Source organism: Amaranthus tricolor, chromosome 4 (genome assembly GCF_026212465.1).
Source record: "Amaranthus tricolor cultivar Red isolate AtriRed21 chromosome 4, ASM2621246v1, whole genome shotgun sequence".
NCBI classification, from domain to species: Eukaryota; Viridiplantae; Streptophyta; class Magnoliopsida; order Caryophyllales; family Amaranthaceae; genus Amaranthus; species Amaranthus tricolor.
Window position 1 is genome coordinate 28,131,597 of NC_080050.1, and position 23,660 is coordinate 28,155,256.

Consider the following 23,660-nt stretch of genomic DNA (forward strand, 5'->3'; position numbering starts at 1 on the left):
AATACAATATACTCTCTCTGTTTTCAAATGTTCTTGTCATTCACTTATTGCGCAGATCTCAATGCAAATTCAAAAGTCAAATAATTTTAATTGGGAGTATTTAAAAATTCTAAAGAGTTAATATTTATAAAATATATATGGAGACGAATCTAATAAGATCTCACACAAATAAGTTTTTTCATATAGATCGATGAAAAACCATAGTCAAAGTTTGACACTAAAATTCGTAAATTTTATTTGAGAATAACATATGAAAACGGAGATAGTACTATTTTGTGTAGATATCATGTGGTTTTAAAGTGATAAATGGAATTTAGTTACACAAATACTCCCGTCATCCCTAATAAATTGCAAAAAATGAAATTTAATACAAAGTTAGAGTGAGATTAAAAGAAAGTTAATGTTTAAATGAGAATAAAAGAAAGTGGTATAAAATATTCTATAAAAAAACACAATTTTTAAATAAGACAATGTCATAGTGACTAGTGAGACTATCTCTATTGGGCTGACTCATGTACATTTAATAAGTTAAGTGATCATTTATAATTTTAAATGATTGATTACAAAGTAGGCTAATTATATGATTTTATCTCATAGTAAGACAGTCTCATACAAAACGAGCTGAAAATATTATGACAAAATAAAAAGGACAGACTAAAATGAGTGGCCAAACCTTCTTTAAGATTAGACTTTCTAATCCTTTTGAGTTAATACTCCCTCCTATTCAAGCCAGTAGTCTCATTTATTTTTTAGCACTATTTACTTATCACTTTTAATTTGTATTTTACTCTTAATCTATAAGTTAAAACATGGTGATGTGGGAGCTTGTTTGATTCGTCTCAATATAAGGATTATCAATATAAACTTTTCATAATTTTTAATTAAGAATAATGTGAGATATTAAGAGTTAAAATATTACATCGGTAAGTGTGAAAAAGTAAATGTGACTCGTAACTTGAATAGCAGCGAGTATCTTATAATTCAAATATGATATGGTGCAAGCTCAGTTAAATATAAATATTAATTAATCTTAGACACTTATCACAACAAACTTATCTCTTTATTTAAAAAAAATAAAAAAAAATTAAAGAAAAAACACAAATAATTTCACAAAACAAAGAAAGGGTCCCACATCACAGGCCATCTAGAAGAACAACTTGACTTTTGTGAACCATCCCGCACGCATTGCTGAAATCACAAAAGATTTTCTTATATAAAAAAAATGACTATCTAAATCTCTCTTTTCTTTTACATTCCTCCTTGTCAATTCTCACAACCATAAACATTTCACATTCTCCTTTTCCTTTCTGTTCTTTTAACACACAATCCAACCCACCGAACTCATCATCTTTCATTCCCCTCTTCAAACTCCCACAAAAATCTTCTCAATCACATTTAATTCACCATGCTTGATTCCAATTCCAAACCCCCAGAAAATCGCATTCATTTATATGATCCTGTTGGTCTTCTAAACGATGGTTATGGTGGTTTCAAGCCATCAAATCACACATTCAAACCAAGAAGACAAGCTTTATCTTATGATCATGATCCCAATTTGGGTTTAAGATCTTATGATAGTACAGCCAGTTTAAGATCTTATGATAGTTTTGAAGTTGATAGTTTTGCTTTACCATCATCTGCATCATTCAATGAAACTTTCACTTTTGAAACTAGTAATGGAGCAAATTCCCATGAAAATGGTGGTAGTAATACTAATACTAATACTAGTACGATAATCGAGGATCGAAATGATGGAGGTTTAAGGTTTCTTGTTGTTGATTCTGTTGTGGAAGATGATGATCAGTCTTCTGATCCTTCTACACCACAGTTATGGAGGTCAACTTCTCCTACAAGTTTTCCTTCAATATCTGTTGATTTTCCTGCTGTGAATCCATTGAATTGTAACCAACAAAGCTATCAAGCCATGTCACCTCGTTCGAGGACTCAGGCGATTGCGAAAGGGCAGAGGGAGTTAATGGACATGGTTAGGGACTTGCCTGAGACGTTTTATGAGTTGTCTTTGAAGGATATAGTTGAGCAGAAGGGTGCTGTGGATATGGAGGTGAAAAAAGAGATTGACATTCCTGAAGAAAAGAAGCCTATAATGGCGGTTAAGGAGGGTAAAGAGATGAAGAAACAGAGGAAGAATGGGAAAAGAGTGAAGAAAAGTGAGAGTAAAAAGAAGATGGTAAGGAGTAGAAGTGTTGATAATGGGAAATTTCTTCTTAAGACATCAGTGTTTCCCTTTTTGGGGTCAAGGAAAAGTAAGAAAAATTTGAATGCTACTAGTAGTTTTAAGGTAGCACCAATGCCTAAAGGGGGGCAGACATCAAATGGGCATGTTAAGTTTGGGGAGAAAGAGTGGTGGAGGAAGAAATCATGCATATCTAGTGAGAGTGAAGAAAGTAATGGTCTGAGTAGTCAGAGTACGAGCAGTCGGAGCAGCAGTAGCAGCAGCAGCAATAGTAGCAATGGAAGGTATATTATGTAGCTATCAATTGAATATGCTAGTGGTTTATCATGTATTTTGTTTTGTATAGTGTATAGTATTTGTAGGTCAATCTCGAGTTGAGGATGTCATTGGCTGAACCTTCTTATGTCTATTGATAAGGGTATGGTCTGCCGTCGTCTAACTCTCCCTAGACTTCTGGTCATAACTTCTATAAGCGAGATATATTGGGTATGATTATGATGATTATGTATTCTATATATTATTTTATTTACACTATGTTTGGATAACGATTTTGGAGAGAAAAGATTGGGAGAGAAGGGGATGGGAGGTAAGGGAAAGGAAAGAAAGAGAAATTGAAGGGAAATAGCTCTTGTTTGTATAAGAGGAATTGGAAGGGAAAGGAAGGTAGAATAGAGTTTTCCCTTTAAATCTTTTTAATTTTAAAGAGATCGGAACCTTAATAAAAAGTATCAAAAAAATGTTCCCAATTTCTTCCTTTCTGAATTCCTTCCCACCCATTTTACTATCTAAACAAGGATTCTTTCTCCCTCCAAATTTCTTCCTTTCCTTTTTCTTCATTTCTTTCTATCCAAACACATCCCTAATCTGGAGATTATAGTACTATATTAGAAGTAACATTGAGAGATAAGTTTTAGATTGATCTTTTTGCGAGTTATCAAGGAATTTTCTTTATGAAAAAAGGACAATTATGTTAGCTGCCATTCAACACTTCCTAATAGATGATCTTAAAGGGTTTAAAAATGGCAGATATTTGTTTAGAGGACAATGCTTCATTTGAGGGCTTGAGTTAAAATATGGTTTAGTGTGGTCATATGTATAATTAGATAAGAAATAGTCATCGAGTTATCCAAAACTCCGCAATCATGAAAGGGAGAAGAGACACGATTATATGAAAGACGAAACATCATATAAGAAGATGGTTCGGTGAGGAGGCTTTTGTTTCTCATTGGTGTGTTCTAACCAAGAAATTAGGTGGAGGGAGAGATCCATTTTCCCTTGTTTGGTTATGGAAAAGGAGAGGGGAATAGGGAAAATAGAAGTTTTTCAATTTCCACCCCCTTGGGATAAATCAATGCCTTCACATATTGGCTTTGCAAGAAAAATACAACCCCCTTCCCTCTCTTACTCTGGCCTGTTTCCTTTATGATTGTTAAAGTGAATTTATTAGAATCTATTGTACCAACTATATTGAATGGCATGAACTAATGTCCCTATTTATCCCTACAAAAAGACCGGCTTTTGAATGATCAGTAAATCAAATATATGTTTCTCTCATTCACTTCGCTTAATGAACGCCTTTTCTTATGCAGACGCAGCAACAGATTACTACCCAACTGCTGCATATTTAACGGAAAAAGAATCGGAGGGAAGAAATAGACTGGAAACATGCCTCTACTAAAGGCAACAATCATATATTTTTTTGTAAGTATTTTCCATCAATAAGATATTCATAGCAAAATATATACCAGTTTTCAAGGATGTGTACACTATTATCTATAGAAACTGGAGTTTGTTTGATTATTGGGCTGTTCTCTATATGCTAGTGAAATGCCTGAGCTTTCTTATTCTATATCACATTAACAAAACAGGATCTCCGATCAACTAAATGAATCGATTAATTCTAATAGATTAATCAAAACGCACCCTTTATCCTTATGAAAGTCGTGCATGTTTCACCATGCACATCTGCATAGCCGCTTTCAAATTATTGTACTTAGAATGCATCATTTTAGTACACTTTTCCCCTCACGTGTCATAAACTTTACTATTCAGGTGCAAGAACAGAAAGTATTGGACAAGTTTGAGGAATTTCAGCTGACAGAAAATACTTTCAGGGTAGACAAGGATTGTAGTTCAAAAATAACGAGATGTTCAAAACAGAAAAGAAGTAAAGAGCCAAATCAAAGAGCGGGATGTAATCCTGAAACTTACAAACTTGTAGCTGTGTCAAAGAGACATTTGATGGCCAGGATGATGGAGATCTTCGTACAGAAAATGCAATGCTTGAATAATACTTTGTCTATGTATCGACTTGGTTTCAGTTCAATCACAACAATGAAGTGTATACAATCTTGTTTATGAATTATGTATGATGATGAGTCTTGAATGTAATAAGTAGTGTTTCAATATGCATTCTGAACTCTGCAGCTATTAAATCAAAAACAGATTTGGCAAGAAATGGTCGATCTCGATGTAAATATGTAGCACATTGATACGGAAGTAACATGAAATTTTGAATCAAAGTGTAAGATATCAACTGTTAAAAGCCATCCTTTATGATGCCCTCACAGTAGGCACCAGAAACCATAACTCACAAATCACAATTCACAATTCACAAAAATTTGAAGAGCTGATTCCCTCCTCTTCTCAAAAAGTCATGCAAGTTTCACCATGTTGGAAAATAACCCATTTGTCATCCCACATCGAAGAATTAGAGAGAGATTGACTAACAAATATGCTTGATGGGCTACTCCTAATACCAATTGGTTTTAGGATGAAAACCTCATCGAGTTTGCGTGCAGCTAACTCAAACTCTCCTCTTATATGGGTATTGTTATGTACCTGATAACAAATTCATCACACCATATACATGTCGTATGTAAAGACAACGAGCTATTTTCCATTACAAGATTTTAGTGTGCTCTGCCCCTCAGTTAATAAAACTACATAACCCATCTATAGCAGCATTCTTACTGTCCAGGAGCAAAAACAGAAAGTATCTGACAAGTTTGAGGAGATTCAGTTGACAGAAATTACTTCCGATGCAGACGAGAATTTTAGCTCAGAAATAACGTGAAGTCAGAACAGAAAAGTGTAGAATTCAGTGAAAGAGCAGAAAGTGATCCTGAGACTTACAATCTTGTAGCTATGTCAAAGAGGCATTTGATGCTCAAGATGATCTATAGACCCTCAGTTGCTTTCACATGATTTTTTTACACAAAATCCGCTGCTTGCTATTCCATACCTGAAACTGAAACAGATCGAAAATATTTTGTCTTAGTGTTTAACAGCCCATACGAGATTTACAGCACAATCACAACAATGAAGTGTGTACAATCTCATAAATAAATTATTGAACAGATGATGAATCATGAGTGCAATAGTAGCTCTTAGATATAGAAATATTACCAGGCAGTGATTTGATACAGAAATATTCATTATTTTGATGGGGTCAAAGATTTTTAGTTTTTTTGTTTTAGATTATAAAAACTACAGTAAAATAGCTCACTAAATCATGTGCATTTTTTTATTTATGTGAAGTCGTGCATGACATTTGCTACCAAGGGTCAATCGGAAACAACCTCTTTATTTGTACAAGGGTAAGGTTGCTTACATCCGACCCTCCTAACCACACCCTAGTTGAGAACCACTTAATAACATTGGGGTAATGGAATCTTGTCGTTGTATCGATTTGATATGGAAACGAGTCCTAAATGTAGATATCTGAATATATAATGAGAAAAGAATGTAAAGCCTTTGAGACTGTTCACCAAGTAGCAAGGTGAACATTAAGGAAGCTAATCTATTGCTCAAATCAAAGACTACTGGACTTGATTATATAGTTGCACATCACTACATCAGCTTCAGGCTCTAAAAGATTCCAAAATTACTTGCTTAATCTACAAGGTAAACATGAATCTGATTCATCGTTCATCTATTGGACTTTACCAACTGGACTTGCTAAAGGGAAAATAGAGCATGCTTGAACAAAAATGCTTCTTGCAAGCGTTTAGACATTGGTGTAATGGTATTGATTATCGAAACCTACATGGGCTTTTTATAAACATCCAAAACAAGTAATCATTCAATGTCATGTGAGTTCAAAACCATAAACAGCATCGTGATATAAACCGGTAGCACATTGACACGAAAACAACATGAAATTAATCCAATTTTAAAAGAGTAACTCGCAATTCACTGATGATGGTACTCTTAAAAGAGTTTTTCAGCAGCAGACCATGCGGGTGTGTACCACATCACAACACAGACAGACAGCAGCAAAGCTCCTTCATAAAAACTAGGATTAATGGTTAAAGAACAGAAAAATTTGTGATTCAAACAAGGACAATAGTGATTCATCCTTTCTTAGTCATTCTAACTACCGTGAAAAGAAAAGAAGCATGGTCCTTTATCTGAATAGGAACACTGACACTATCGCGTCAAGGCCACTACAATGTCTCCTACCTAGCCAAGGTAACAGGAGTCAATATACACAACCTTACCCTAGTTAAGATAGAAATATATGCGATAAATAATCATTAATCTCAACCATTTTCTAAAACAGAAAGATTCATTGCTCAGAACTCAGCATTTAAAGTTAACAAAATACCCAGGAAAACTTGCAAAAATGGATGCATAACATACATATGGGCAGTGTACATATCATCATCATCATACTCAATATATGACCGCTTATAGAAACTATGATTGGGGTATGAAGAGGGATGAAAGTTAACAAATCATATCTAATCAAAGAAGATAAGTTTGCGCGGCCAAAGGGACCCTTGGCAATAAAAGACACAGAACACACCATAAGCAAGACAGAAGAGAAGACAATGCACACACTATGAGTCAAAAATTGATAAGCTAAAGAATTACTTGCTTGCCCATTAATTTGAGAGAGAATTACATATATAGAGTACGACCTTCCTACTCTGCTAGATCTAAACAAAGTAAGTTAATATTTACCATAATTAACGTAGCTAATTATCCTCCTAAGAATATGCACAAGATCACTAATTATACTCCTAGAATATATGCACGAGATACATGGCCTAATATTCCTAATAAAAATTCATCATCAGTCAAACGGATTACATAATCAAACGTCAATTAGCAATTTTCCTTTAAAAATTGTTAAATATATCAATACTTCACACAATACTACTGCTTCTCATGGTGCTCAACTTGCCTCACCAGAAGCATTACTTAGTTTTCCTTCTTTATATTCCAGTAGAATAGTTTGTTAATTATTTGTAATAAAAAGGACACGTCATAGCTAGCTTGTTAGGCATAGAGTTTGTTAGCTTTTCTTTTCTCTCTTCCTCTGACATATTGCACTTGTATATATAGACTCATTTTGTCTTTTGTGAAAATCATCAATACAGAATGTTCTCTCTTTCCTTCTCCTCCATAATACTTTCTCCATTGTTATGCTAAACTCACCATTTTATCAAAAATAAAGCGTTATGGCCTATGGGCGATTTGATAAGGTAATACCCAAGTTATTGCAGACTGCAGTGATAGTAAACACAGTTGTCTCATTGCTAGCACCAACCGGCTCACGATCACTTTTTCACTCAGACATTTTGTCGAACGCCTTATCTACAACTCTAATTTCTAAGAGTTGACATCAAAAGTGGAGTACTTCTTTATGAAAGAAATTACGAGGGAAAAAAATGTAGAATCATGCGTGACGTAGATCTCATTGAACAGCAAATAAAACATGGTTAAGAATTCAGCACAAAAAAGTCTGCTTTTTTTGGTCCCCGCAAGTCAGTAAAACAAACGAGAAATCGGAATTAATAATAAATAATCGAAATATTCAGTCAACAAATATAATTTTTTATTATATTTAGGTGGGTCGTCATCATCATCTTATCCAATATTTCGCTCGAAAGTGGCAACTGGGTGAGTGAAGGTAACGGACAATTTATATGAGTGACAGCGTTGTAACAACCCAACTTACCGTTGACAGAGTAAACAGAGTCATCAGGGGATTACTTCCCAAGAAAACTCAAATCTCAATCCCAAAACTTGGGTAAAGAAGTCACCAGCTCTTTAACATAACTAACTCAACTAATTCTCAAACCAAACATCTAATTAAAACACAAGGTAATTATAAAATTCACTTTAAATCCAATACAACCAACATAACCAAGTCTAATATATATATTGTAAAGCTATGTTACCCAATTTCTCATACTTTGTGCATTGTAAGAATCTATATTACTCGTACTAACTATGTGAACCAACCAAACTTTAAGGCCTAGCATTGTTAAAACTTAGTATTATTCCGAAATCTTATGATTCTACCCAACTTAAAATAAAGTTCGTCCTCGAACTTAACTCTCTAAGACTGAGGAGATGCAATAGCTATAAAGCGATAAACATAGAAATACCTGAGCAAACAACCAAGGATAATCGCGTCTCATGGCATCCTCTACCTCCCACGTGGCTTCTTCGGTAACGTGATTAGACCATAGCACCTTCACAAGTGCTACACTACCTCGACGTGTATTATGCGTCTTCCTATCTAGAATCTGAACGAGAGTCTCCTCATACTGCAAGGTGTCATCCAGGGTCAACTGTTCGGGGTGTAGAACATGTGAGTCATCCCTGATGTACTGCCTCAGCTGGAATACGTGAAACACGTCATGCACTCGGTCAATAGACGCAGGTAACGCAAGTCGATATGCTACCTCGCCTATGCGCTCAAGGATCACGTAGGGTCCAATGAATCTTGGACTAAGCTTACCCTTCTTCCCAAACCTCATTACACTCCTAGTTAGTGAAACTCGAAGAAAGACTTTATCTCTGACTTGAAACTCAAGAGGTCGACGTCGTTGATCTGCATAACTCTTTTGCCTATCCAGAGCTTCTTTCATCCTCTTGCGTATCAACTGGACTTGTTCGATCATTTCCTGAATCAAAGGCGGTTTCACAGCTACCGTATCTGAACTATCATTCCAACATATAATGACTACGACAACTACGACCATAAAGTTCCTCGAATGGTGCCATCCCAATACTCGAATGATAACTGTTGTTATACGAGAACTCAATCATGTCCAACTTATCGTCCCATGAACCCCCAAAATTTAAGACACATGCTCGTAATATATACTCAAGTGTTTGTATAGTCCGCTCTGTTTGTTCGTCTGTAGCTGGGTGAAACGCTATGCTCATTCTCAACTCAATACCCAAAGAACCCTGTAGCTTTTGCCAGAAATTAGACAAAAACCTAGCATCTTTATCTGAAACTATGTCTCGTAGGACTCCGTGATGTCTCACCACTTGCTGTCGATAAGCTAAAGCCAACTGATGTTTGTTCCAGGTATCCTTCATCGGAATGAAATGTGCCGATTTGGTCAGTCGATCAACTATGACCTAAATCATATTATTGCCCTTCGTGGTCCTCGGTAGTCCACACTCAAAATCTATAGATATCGATTCCCATTTCTACTCGTGTATCGGCAACGGGTGAAGCAAACCTTGAGGTCGCCGATGATCTATCTTAACCTTCTGGCAGGTCAGGCATTTAGCAACAAAGTTAGCAACGTTCTTTTTCATACCAAGCCACCAAAATGTTCTCCTGAGGTCTTGATACAACTTGTCAGTGCCCGGATGTATGAAGAAATATGAACTATGTGCCTCTCTAAGAATACGAGTACGTAAGTGTGGGTCGTTAGGCACGCACCATCTGCCGTCGTATCGCAAACTGCCATCCTCATGTATACTAAAATGTGGGTCGAGTGTTTCAACCACTAGAGAAGCCTTTTCAATCAGGTGTATATCTTCAGTTTGTTTCATCCTAATCTCCCCAAGCAAATCAGATGTCACCTCCATCATCGACATCACTACTCCATGATCTACTATCTCGATACCCATTTTCTCGATTTCCTCCCTTAAACGTACTCTAGCCAAGGCATTACACAAACTATGTACCGTTTTTCAGCTCAAAGCGTCAGCAACGAGATTAGCTTTCCCCTCATGATATCGGATCTCTAAGTCATAATCTGAAATCAGTTCTAGCCATCGTCGTTGCCTCATATTCAACTTCCTCTGGGTGAATATGTACTTCAGGCTCTTGTGATCAGACAAGACCTTAAAATTAGTGCCATACAGATAGTGTCTCCATATCTTGAGAGCGAAGACTACCGCAGCTAACTCCATGTCATGCGTCGGATAGTTGATCTCATGAGTCTTTAGTTGCCGTGAAGCATACGCAATGACGCTCCCATTCTGCATTAACACACACCCCAAACCATTCTTCGACGCATCAGTGAACAACTCAAACTTTGAATCTCCATCTGGCAGTGCTAAGATAGGTACAGAAGTGAGTCGTGTCTTCAAAATCCTGAAAGCTTCATCTCACTGATCACCCCAAACGAACAGAAAATTATGGTAATGGGAAAATGTTGAATGATTGGATGTTCTTGAAAAAATCTAGAGTTCGTGTGGAAATCATTAGTTGATTATAGATTAGTTGTATTTTCTAATTGGATAGTTTTTTATTCTTGTTTTTGTTTCTTGGATTTTCTTAAATATTCTTGGATATAAGCTAGTCTAAAGCATGGTTTATAAATATTTTGATGATATTGGGGGTTGGAGTTAGAACTTGTGCAATCTTTGAAATTAGAAATATTAGAATAGAAGCTTGAACTAAGATGTTGTCATAGGAGGAGATGCAATGAGTTATATGAGCCTAGTTTATAGTATTGTATGCTTTGTTGTGATGTTATATTTGTTATGCTTCAGGAGGCGACATCATCGAGGAACTCTTCTAGTGATTGCGGAGAATCAGACTTAGCTTCTTGTAGCAGTCCCTTAAAGGGTCTGGCCAGACTACATTCTTGAAAATAAACTTTTTACTAAAGCTCTTTTGAAATTGAAAATTGTTGAGACAAATGTTGTTGTGAATGCTTATGTTGATATTATGATATGGTCAATAGATCGGGCTTGTGAGCTGGTCATTGATGGAGTTGAGGAACATTGTTCCCTACTCCCTGTTTATGAAGCGAGTTGTCATTCAGATATTGACTAGCTTCACCCAAGAGCGGCATAGCCTTAGAGCTATAGGGCACCTCTCAAACTAGACTCCCTGTGCGCACATAGATCTAGGAAATTAATATTGATTTTAAACCTTTGTTTGGAAATTACCATGTTTTGTTGTTTTGGATTGTTACTTCTCATTCAATTTTATCTGACCCTCTGTTGTTTTCAACTTTTAGTTTGTTTACAGATCGAAACTGGTCGGGAATGATGGGTTAGCGGTGTTGATTATAGTTCCAAGGATGTTATATTGAGCTGAGCACGTGGGAATTTGTAGTTTTGTATTAGTTTCTTTGAAAAATGTATATTAGACTTGGTTATGTTGGTTGTATTGGACTTAAAGTGAATTGTATGATTACCTTGTGTTTTAGTTAGATGTTTGGTTTGATAATTAGTTGAGTTAGTTATGTTAAAGAGCTAGTGACTCCTTTGTGCAAGTTTTGGAATTGAGATTTGAGTTTTCTTGGAAAGTAATCCCCGTGATGATCCTGTTTACTATGTCAATAGTAAGTCGGGTTATTACAAACATTGTCTCAAGAGTACATCTAATTGTACAGGAAAAACAGCAAATGCAAAAACTAGGTCTAAATATAAATGAAAAATAAAATTAAAAGAAATAAAAATAATTAAATAAATAAAAATAAAAACCACAATGAGTATATAAAGAAATAAAAGGGAACATATAAGAAGCAACTAAACACTAGAGTAAGAAGGCAACTAAAGAAACTACTAGTAGTCCAAAATATAGATTTGACGTCTCAGTTTCATTGAAGTTTCTAACTTTGACTTTATAATTTGAAGTGAAGATATGTTTTTTCCATTTTTATTTGGTTTTATAAGCGAAATAAATGAAAAGAAAAATTGCAATAAATATTAGGAAAGTTTTTTGAAAGTTCTAACTTTAATTTATTCATTTAAAGACTATATTATTTTGACTTCTAAAATGTTGTATTTACATGTCGGCTTAATTTCAAATTTTTGTCCTTTCTTCTCTTATATTTATTGTAGACTATATATTGATTTTCTTCTATTGATGTGATTATCATTTATATTTTAAAGATTTTTATATTTGTATTTAGGTCCTTACTGCTAAAGTTATTAGAGAATGCCATCAAATGATTTAACATCCATGTTAGCAGAGGGACTTTAGTGGTGGTGGTGATGTTGCTGTTGGCGTTGGGGAATGGCGGTGGTTGGGGGGTAGAGAGGTTGGAGAAGAGGGATTTAATAGGGATAATTGAGTAAATTATGTCAAATTAATGGAGTCATTTAGCAGATTATTTCACCTGAATCCGACAAAGTGAATGTATCGTTGCCTTGTTCATAAATGTAAAAGCTATCGTTCGCCAAAAAAATCTAGGCTATTGTTTGTAAAGGCCGTAATTGGCAAAAAACTCTAATACTCCATCTTTTTCTTAAAGAAGTTTCTACTTTTCATTTTGAGGTGTTTCATTTATTGTTCTCGTAAGAAAATTTTCATTTATATCATAAATTATGGACAAAAATAACCATACTCATCCTCATTTAAATATTTTAATAATGCTTATGATCCCCACATATCTTCCACTAACTTCATTTTTACATTTTTATATACCTTATGATCTCCACATATTTTCCACCAATTTTATAAAAAAAAATTTCTTACTTGTGGTTCCCATATTTTTTCCACTAACTTTCTTTAAATATTTTTTTAATATTTATGGTCTCATTTTTCCTCTATCAAAGTTATTATTCGATAAAATAATATTTCTTATATGTAAAAGATTCCATTTTTTTTTAAATTTCCGTGAATATTCCTTTTGTGAACTTCATTAAGCAATAGAGGGGATATTTTTTTGACAAACAGTCATTTGACAAACAGACCAACAGTGGCGGATGTACGTTGGAGCCCACAGGGTTACGTGCCCCTCGGCGTTTAAAAAAAATTAAAATAGACTTTTCTATTGGTAAGTGTAAAAATAATGCTGAAGTATTTTAATGACAAATACCCTCAATTTAGAAATTTTGTCTTATTTATTGATTCTCATTTTTTTATTGCATGTCGTATTTAAAATTTTAACAAGTAAAGGTAAAATAGTTGTTAATTTTACAAACGAAAATCTGTCAAAATTTCGGCCATTAATTAGTGTTCCTAGAACTTTGAATCTTAAATTCGCCATCAGATCAAGTTAAAAGGGTTTGAACTTTGAAACGCGTTCCTTTGAAGTTGAAAGTCCGCAAAACACAAACGCTGACGAAAAGTCGAAAACCTCAGAAAGTGTTTTACTAATACTATTATGCAATTCCTTTCTCTTTCTTCACCGTCCTATAATAAACCTTGTATTTAAAACAAAATAATACTCCATAAATCCTAATTAAATGAAAATAATAATAATAATAATTCATTTAACTCACACTAATTATTCTTTCTCTCTCTAAATACTTGTCGTTGCCTCACCATTTCCCTTTTGTTTTCTATTGACTTCACAAGCTAACTTAGAGCTTAATTCATCATCATCATCTCTTTCTCTCTCTTACCGGTAAGCTTTTCGAATTTCGCTCTTTCTTCATTTATTTGATTCCAATTCTATTTATCGTCTTTGATTTCATTTTCTTGTTTCTTGATCGTCTTCACACTGATTCAGTCTTGTTACTATTTAGTGGATCCAGATCAATTCAATTAAGCTTTCCGGTGATGCCTAGTTTTTCATGATTTCGTCTACTAATTTTTTTTATATTGAGGTTTTTTTGACGGATTTTGTGTTAATTGATCGGTTTTAGGTTTTAATACTCTGAGGTTCTGTTGTTTTGATATTTTGTGGTTTCAATTTCATGTATGATTTTCAAAACGGTTTTATGCTTCAATTTGCTGTAATATTACATACTGATGTGATGAAACCTAAAGAGGTTATGTTTAAGTTGATCAGACTGAGCTGTATTTTTTGTCTAATATGAGTTACAGTGTTTTTAATTATACTAGGCGTTAATCGAATAAGGGGTGTGTAGGTAATAAAGAGAAATACACGATTGAAGGAATTTTCAGGCGATGGCTAATAATGCAGCAGCAATTGCCGAGAGGGCGACCAGTGACATGTTAATTGGTCCAGATTGGGCAGTAAACATGGAGCTTTGTGATGTTATTAACATGGACCCTGGGTAAACTTTTCTTTTGGATGTTATGTTGTAGTGCATAGTTTGTTGACCAAATATCACCAAATTGATTAACTTTTCTGCAAATTACGTATTAAAAGAAGTGCATTATGGTAACTCAAAAAAAAAAAAAAAAAAAGAAGTGCATTATGGTCACTGTTGGTTTATTGCGGCCAATTTTGGGTGATCTATGAATTCAAAATGAAAATTAGATAACAAACTAGGTATCACTAATCTAGCATGATGTATATGATGTTAATTTGCTATGTTATTTGTGTTTGTTGTGATTCATTGAATTTTTTAAAAAAATAGTTCCGTATTAACATAAAAATGACTCATTAAATCATGTGTACTTTTTAACTATGTGTTGCACATGGTGTTTGCCATATAAGGTCAATTGAAAACAACCTGTTTCTTAATGGTAATCACTAACAAGGGCAATGTTGCGTATATTTGACTCCCCCAAATCCCACTTTAGGTGGGAGCTACTTATTGGTATTGGGACAGTGGAATGTTATTAATGTCTTCTTTTAGGACATGCATTTTTTGAGACGACTTCAACGGATATTTTAACACAAGATATGGCATTTTCTGGAAACATATACTCCCATGGGTCTATATGGGAACTAAATTCTAGAGACCTGGCAAAATGAATACTAATACGCCCCATATTCGATATGCACTTTGAATCGACCTTTAACGACCTTTTATCACTTCAGACTATTGTTTTGAAAACGTTGATCTTTGTGGCCTTATTAGATGTGAATTTCGATAAGCAACACATTGGAGTACCAATACGTGGAGCATATATCAAGTTTTTTTAGGATATTTCTATAAATTTCAATTTTAAAATTTTTTAAATGAAAAAAAGATGACCTATTACAATCACCATGTCACTTGGTGCAATATTGGAAGATACTCCTCCTATCAATTAGAAGTTGGGATTATAGAGATTGACCATAGATGGGTTTTATTTGGGAGGACGACCCATAGTTAAGATTATTTGCGCGAATGACCTATACTTTGGATTTTTTTTGGTCAATTTTTCTAATAGTATAACAAGTTTGAGTTTTACACTGCATTGAATTTTACGAATTGAGATGTATTAGACATTCAAAGAACAATTGTAAGTGGGTTTGTTCACTGTTATGGAAGTCTAAAGTTAATGGTAATGTACTTGTTTGGTTTAGTGCTTTATCTATTTTCATATAGTTACATGACTTATCGAGTATTGTTAGTTGTTGCTTTAAAACTATGAATGTTAATCTTTGATCATTTTTCATGCTTTATGATAGCATAGGCTTTTTTTTTATTACATTGAAGTGTGTTACATGTGTTTAAATTTCAGCATTATGGTTTTTAGCACACATCTTTTCATGAGAGAATTTTAGAATGTGCTGTCAAAGTGTCAATCTTTTCAGCATTACTTATGTAAGACTTTTTCTCCATCGCTTTTTACAATGAATTGTGATGCAGGCAAGCAAAAGATGCCCTCAAGATAATAAAGAAGCGTCTCGGAAATAAGAGCTCAAAAGTGCAGCTTCTTGCTCTATCTGTTAGTATCTTTATCTCTACCTACTATTTTAGACTGATTCACCCTTATTTACGAATTCAAGTTTAATTCCTTTCCCTACTAGTTGTACATTAATCAACAGAGGATTGTGTTCCATTTTGTCGTTGGAGAGAGGAATTTCTTATCACAGATAATAATTTTGTGGCCTTCTTTCTAAGTGTAGAGCACAAGTTAACTCTATTTGTTGTACACATGTAATTTTCTGTTATGGTATGGGTACCAGTTTACTGCAGTAACAAGAAAAAACTATTCTTTTTTTAAGTAGTCTATGTCTAGAGCTCAAAATATGAATGTTTAACAATACCCTTCCGTAATGATTTTGACATATGCTATAGAACTTTATTGTGGCCACAAAGGAGTTGGAAAAGATGGAGAGAAAAGTCGTTTGTTTATAGGTGCGACTAAATGGAAAAGAAGGTGTCAAAGCCGATGATATTTACTATCAAGAGTCAAACATAAACATCTTTGTTTTTACAAGCGTCTTTGTTATAGAAAGTGTGAGGCGTACCAAGGCATAAGGAGTTGCGCGTGGCCTTAGGGATGCCTTGGTCTTTTTTCGGGAAAAGTGTAGGTCAAAGCACATATTTTTTTTATTTGTTTTTGAATTTTGCACCTTGGCCCATTCATGTCTCCCCTTGCGCATGGGCCACCATGTAGCCACCTGTGTGCCTTTTTCTTTGCTTTTCTTGAACTTAAAAAGGCATTTTTTTTCATGTGCATGCTGTGTGGGTGCACCCTGTGTCTAGGCACCCCCTAATTCCACTTTTCAAAACTAAGGCAATGATAGTACATATGACCTTTAAGCCTCACCAAGGTGGAAGCCTAGGCGAGAGCTACTTAGATAACGTGTTTTGTTGGTTAATAATGATCTTTCTTTTTACCTGTGCCCAGCGCCCGCGGGGGGATTTCAATTGTGAATATACTAATATGGCATGTTAGTTTAGCCATGTGTTCAATTCTGCTCATATTTTTCTTCCAGGTGTTGGACACTCTTGGAAAAAATTGTGGAGAAAGGATTTTTCAGCAAATTGTTGAGCGTGATATTTTGCATGACATGGTCAAAATCGTAAAGAAAAAGGTTATTTTTTCTTTCTTATGCAGTGTTTTTTTAGTTTTGTTTCAGTATTTGTAAGTGCTGATTAAAACATTTCTTGCACAGCCAGATTTAGGTGTGAAAGAACAGATATTAGTTCTGATAGACACCTGGCAGGAGGCTCTGGGAGGACCAAGGGGAGGGTACCCCCAGTTCCATGCAGCATATAATGAATTGAAGGTGACATATACATATCTATGTACATTTACTGCAATTTCAGGCTGAGAGCCCATTCATTTACCCCTTTTGCTTTTTTTTGGCACTAAAAGTCGATGTATTGCTTTGACTATTCTCATGGAATTCTTTCGAAAGAAAAATAAAGATGTATGTAGGAAAATCCTCTAAATTCATCAAAGACCAAGGCTATTTTCCACAAATTTGCATAATTTTGAATGAAATAAGAGAATAATTGCAGCTACAAGATGGAATAGACATGATTTGATGAGCACTTAATTAGTCCCATTTTTTTCTAAGTGCATCATTTTTAGCTTTCATGTTCTGTAAATTTTTCTGCTTTGTAATGTGCTTATCTCTGATCTGCTTGAAAGCTTTTTGCCAAATCAACATAATTCATCTTGTCTGATTGCCCTTGATTTATCCACAATGCCCTTGGAAAATCGTGATTTGTTTCCCATTCATCACTGAATTAAAACAACCCAAAAAAAATTCCCGATACCATTTTTTGACAAATGTTTTTTAAGACACGTAGTGTTTACGAAGCACCAATGATGAATAAAATGTCTGTGATCCATTACTATTCAATAAATTATTCCTGTTACTAGTTTAGTTTTAATGACATTGGGATAATGGAATGTTGTTGTTTTTCCTGTTACTAGTGTAAAGCTGGTTCCACCCTGGCCATATTCCCACTCACAAACAGAAAGATAGGCTTGGATACATAGATGATGGGTCTAAGTCTCTATTTTCTGGATGATTAAATTTATGTTTGCATGAAAATTGGTGCTTGGTGAATCAAGTCAAATTGAGAAAACTGCCTGCTATATGCTATTTCTCTATTTTTTGTAATGAAAAACTTTATTAGAGTAAATATAATCAGGACAAAGCAAGGGATAAGAATCCCACTGCGATAACATCTGATTGCAATAAAATCTTATATTCGCTTCTACTTAAATCATTAATAGCAAAGTTCCCAAACAAACCATTGACATCATTAATAGCAAAGTCCCCAAACGAACTATTGTCCAGTACCTATAGGGTTGCTAAATATTTAGCCTTATCCCAAATATCATCTTATCCAATGAAATGTTCCTTTAAAATGTGCATATTCCTTTCTGACTATATTGCCAAAAGTGTGGCTAAGATGCAACAATGTCATAAAGTCTTGAGGTCTCACTTCTTTCCAAAGCCACAATGTTAATCTGAAGGAGATCCACTCTTTCCAGGATTTACCAGTAATACTAAACAAATTGACCCTCTTACAAAATTACAATCTTGGAAAAGAAGGTCGTTATCCTTATTCCTGAAATAAAGGGGAGAAACCATCTCCTTGTCTAGGATCCCTGGAAATTTTGAACCATCCCCTCCGTCTTCCATTCAACAAAACAGAAACACGAGGAATCTAGACAACCTTTAAGCCATTTGCACCATTTGTTGCCAAAAACTTTCTTCTCTAGAACTCTGATTAAAAAGCTGCGATTTACCCTATCATATGGTTTCTCGAAGCCAAGTTTGAAAACAATATCTTTTTCTCCTTTTTGATCGGAGATTTTCTAGAGCAACTAAAACTGCATCTAAAATCTGTCTATCCCCTACAAAAGCACTTTACTCGACCAAGATTGTATTTGAAGAAACTTTTACCAATCTACTAGGTAGCACTTATTAAGGATCTTATAACTAGTAGTTTTGCTGATGGGTCTAAAAGCTTCCACCTTAGCAGAATGTTATGTGTTGTCTGTCTTTCCCCTCTTGTTGCCCATGTCCTGTGTCAAGAAATTTATATCATATATTTAAATAAGTAACCCTAGGTCTGTAGATCAAAATGGAAGTCGATAGCATGTTATAAATTCTTGGGAGAATCTTTGTCTTTGCAAATGGTGGTTATAAGTTGAAATTCAGAATTAGACAGAGATTGTGGTGGTGTGTGGAGTGGGTTCTGTTTATCCTGTGAAATATGCTCTCATGTGATGAGTGGCTTGTAGTTTCTTTTTCTTATTTTTTGGACTTCTACTATATGAAGAAGGTTACTGCAAAGTTGAATCTGTTTTATGGTATATTGTTAATCATAAAAATATCTCTATTTATTAACTTGAAGCTTAAACTGGATTGTGTAATCTTGATTGTGTCCGTCTATTACTCAAATGGATATCTTAAACTTTAATTACAAGACGAAAGACTCAGATTTTACACCTGTTTTGTATCTGTATCTTTTGGTCCAAATTATTGTGCAACTCTTTTTGGTCTGTTATAGGTATGATGATTTGGTGAATTGTTATTCTGATTTATATTAGTATAAATGTTAAATAAACACAAACTTAGGTGTAGTCGGTTAAATCAAAAATTGCTCACTCACAATAGTTCTATGTAAAACTAAAAATCTTGAATTTTATTCACATCAATAAAACGACAACCTTAAGGTGTTTGTTTGAATGATGAAATGGACCCTATAGTATTCCAAGAACCTCAAAATTAGAAATGATGTGTTGTCTGCAATAATGAACATTTCATTTTCCATTACCTTCTAGTATATCAAATCAATCTTTTATTGATATCTCTTAGTTGATGCTAAACAGTCAGCTGGGATAACGTTTCCACCTCGAGAGGAGAATTGTGTGCCATTGTTTACCCCTCCACAAACTCAGCCAGTTTCCCTTCCTGGTCCTGTATACGAAGATGTAACAATACCAGACTCTCTGGAGTCTGACCCATCTGGTTTGAGGTACTACTCTGATTGAGCCTTATATTCGTTTTTGTTCTATTTCTAATAATAATCCCTTTTTAGACGATGAATACAATCAAGAACAAGACTGGCTCAGCAATGCACATCACTGTATGAACTTTGCCGGGTGTTCTTGAACATTGATTTATGTCAAGTTCAGGTCCTTTTTTTTACATTATGGAGTGTGGACCCTTGCATGATAATCTGATTTGAGCATAATAATGATTTTTCTTTGGCTTTGAATTATCTTGTCTAAAAACTATTTTTTGTGATGATTTAGTTTATGGATTGCGACATGAAAGAAGAAATAATGCTTTTTTTTAATCCTTGTATGACTTTAAAATTTTAGCCTTGATCTCTTGAATATTGAGATGGTGGAAAATGAAGTTTTTGTATAGAGACCTTCTATAGTCTTTGGGAGTTGGGAAGTGCATATACATCTACTTAGTTATATAGTTGAATTCGATCTTGCTTCGTTTTTCTTGTTTATTTAAGTAACTGGATTGTGGTATGAAAAGTAGTATTGGTCATATTGGTTCATTGGCACAATAATTTGGGCATAAACAATAGAGTTAGTCTTAAATAATTCATTATGCATTTGTACCGGTCAGGAACTTGATTACAGTTGCCACATACACACATTATTTTGAAACTTTTCACCTTTTATGGCTGATGTTGTATTTAGTTAGCTACCATAGAATGGATCCTTAATTTGCTTGTGATGACTGAGGAAGTAAGACCATTGTGCTGTTTGAATTTGTAATTTTTGTATTGCCAAATGGTGAAGTTTACTTTATAGAATTAAAGCCTCTTTCTCTGTTTCATTGACTTTGCTATCATATTCAAATATCACTTGTTGAACTAGCTGTATCAAGTTTTTAAATTATTATTTTGAACAGCTTGCCAGAAATCCAAACTGCAAAAGGGCTAGCTGATGTTCTAACAGAAATGCTTGCAGCTCTGGATCCCAAAAACAAAGAGGTATGTTCTGCTTGATTTGGGCTTATTATGATTTCTTTATCGATACAAACCTTCTGGTATGTGATTAAACTGTACAATTGAAATTCTGATGCAAGTAACCTTTTCATTTAGACTTTGTAGCTGTTTCCAAAGATTGAGATATAGGCATATAGCACATGTTCTCAAAGTCATATATGTCTCCAAGAAACAAGTTATTTTAAATTGCTTTTGTTTTGTTTTTTGTTGATGAACTTGTGTTAGAACTCGAAGTATAGATAGTATTCATTGTAAATTTTTGCCTTCATTTTTTCTTTTTATTATTTTGAGAAGCAGAAGTCTTAATCATTTTAATACATTTTAGGGTGTAAAAGAAGAAGTCATCGTGGAGCTTGTTGAGCAATGTCGTAATTACCAAAAACGTGTTATGATGCTTGTAAATAATACCACGTAAGTATCCTAAGTATTTCGTACTTCCAGCTACTGAATGTTAATAATATGATGTGGTGTTAAGACTCTAGTTTCCGTTTAATAGGGATGAGGAACTTCTCTGTCAAGGTCTGGGGTTGAATGATGATCTGCAGCGTGCGCTTGGCCGTCATGATGACATTGCTAAAGGAGTTTCAACTGCTAACTCAGAAACAATTAGAACTCCCGCTGCACCACTTGTGGATGCCAACTATGATCATGAAGAAGAGGAATCAGAGGATGAATTTTCCCAGCTGGCACACAGGTAGTTATTATGATTTTGCAGTTAGACAATCTTCTCTCTTTTCTGTTCTAATTATGAATTCGCCTTTCTACTCGGTGATTTAGATTGATTATTATACCACCAAAGAAATCTTTTTGAGAGGGTAGATCACATGCTTATCAAACGGCCTTGTCTTTCGGCTTATAAACTATCATGATCTTGTCTTGGCACAAGCCCTGAACTTGAATTTGATGATCAAATTGAGTATAAAACTTGTTTTTGATTCTACTAAATAATGGAACTCAGACTTGCTTAGAGTTTTCTTGACCTTATTCTTATTTTTTTTAATAAGGGTGCTATCACTTTTACGTGATTGCTATTACCTTATATCAATGGCTTCAATCTGGGTAGATTATAGGTGGCAGTTGCAGACAACCTTATCCTTGTATAATCTCAAAGAGGTTTTTATATTATAATATTTTTCTTTCCACTTCCCTTCCCAGTTGGAAAATTACCATTAAACTACTTCATTAGGGTTTAGATATGTCGCTTCCATAACCTGGACCTGCTTTCTTTGTTTTTCACAATTTAAGCGTTTTCTTCAATAAAAATCTGCGATCCTCACTTGAATTTGGACTGATTACTTGAATTGGACAATGATTTTGTAGGTCGAGAGATATGCAGCGACAAGGACGAAACCTGGCTACCTCCAGGGCTGAGTTAGCTCAAGTAAATCCGATCCTCCCCCCTCCACCTTCATCAAAGAGGCCAGTTATCAATGACGCTGGCTCAATGGATTACCTAAGTGGTGATTTATACAACTCTGAAAAACCCTCTAATTATACTAGCAGTGATTTATACAATGTTGAACAATCCTCGGGAGCAGCAGATCCATCTCCTTATTCTGTAAGAAGTTCAAACAAGTATGCAAACCCTTCCTCATCGCTTACTCCATCATCTCCTTCACCTCCTCATCAGTCCTTGAACAACAATATGTCACCCTTGTTCGATAAGAGTCCCTTGTATGATGACCCAATTGATATAGGAAAATCCGAAAAACTTCCTTTAGCTCCTTGGGATTCTCCTTCTCCCCCTGGACCCTTGCCTCCACCCCCTTCCAAATATAACCAGAGACAACAGTACTTTGAGCAACAGACTTTTCCTAGTGGGGCATCACATTCCAGTAGTGGATCCAGTTCTCCTTATGATAGTTTGGTGGGACAGACGCAAAATCTCTCTCTTAAATCGCCAACTCCTCCCAAGCAAGAAAAGCCGGAGGATGCCTTATTCAAGGACCTACTTGATTTTGCAAAATCTAAGTCTTCGGCTTCAAAATCCAACAACAATAATAGATCATTTTGATCAGTTACATACATAGACATGAGTTACTTTGGAGAATTCGCTTTTTAGATGAATGTCGCATTTATGTATGATGCTTACTGCTGCTTTTGTAGTGTGTCGATGGTCGGATTTCATCAATGTATGGTTGTACCCTTTTTTTTGGCTCACCTATTTCTTGCTGTGATGCTTAGTTTGGAGCATTGTTAGTTCGTGATGGAAGAACTGGGTGCGGTGTATAGTACTTGGCAATATTTAAAGTGGTAATTAAACACTCATTGTTTCAACCTTGTTTTGACTTTTGTGGTTATTAGAATATTTTTTCTTGTACATACTCAATTTCATCACAAATCATGGCTAGCTCAAAATTGCATGGGTGACACTGCCGAAATTGTTCGTGCTATTTGCTGAAGGTCTACTTACCGAGCTAAAAGCAAGTTATCTTCGAGTTTTGAATTAATCCTAGAAAATATTGGTGCAGTAGTATCGATGGCGTGCTCTACTTCCTCTTGGTGGACAAATGAGTTAAATCGGACTTGAGTTGAATATGAAAATGCCTTGCACATATAAATTAGAATGGATTTGAATTAATATGTCAACAAAGTTACCTACCAAACTCGAAGATAACTTCATGTCATCAATGTCCCGGCTAATCAAATGCTGACGTCTAGTCGTGGGCTTGCGTTGCATGTACGCTATTCGTCTCCTATTAGTTATGAGCTTGGCTACCCACCT

General features: G+C 34.9%; 2 protein-coding genes across 2 annotated transcripts; both read left to right on the forward strand.

Moving 5' to 3' along the window:
• Positions 1-1,235: 1,235 nt before the first annotated feature.
• Positions 1,236-4,711, forward strand: LOC130811061 (uncharacterized). Its single transcript, XM_057677217.1, has 3 exons — positions 1,236-2,478; positions 3,784-3,895; positions 4,247-4,711. The coding sequence occupies exons 1-2, from the start codon at positions 1,406-1,408 to the stop codon at positions 3,848-3,850; spliced, it is 1,140 nt and encodes a 379-aa protein (XP_057533200.1). The 5' UTR covers positions 1,236-1,405; the 3' UTR covers positions 3,851-3,895; positions 4,247-4,711.
• An 8,728-nt stretch (positions 4,712-13,439) lies between these two features.
• Positions 13,440-23,276, forward strand: LOC130811505 (TOM1-like protein 4). The gene is made up of 10 exons (XM_057677829.1): positions 13,440-13,767; positions 14,234-14,383; positions 15,854-15,932; positions 16,930-17,028; positions 17,110-17,223; positions 19,794-19,939; positions 20,839-20,920; positions 21,261-21,346; positions 21,432-21,629; positions 22,256-23,276. Exons 2-10 carry the CDS (start codon positions 14,274-14,276, stop codon positions 22,947-22,949), a joined length of 1,608 nt encoding a protein of 535 aa, XP_057533812.1. The 5' UTR covers positions 13,440-13,767; positions 14,234-14,273; the 3' UTR covers positions 22,950-23,276.
• The last annotated feature ends 384 nt before the right edge of the window (positions 23,277-23,660 follow it).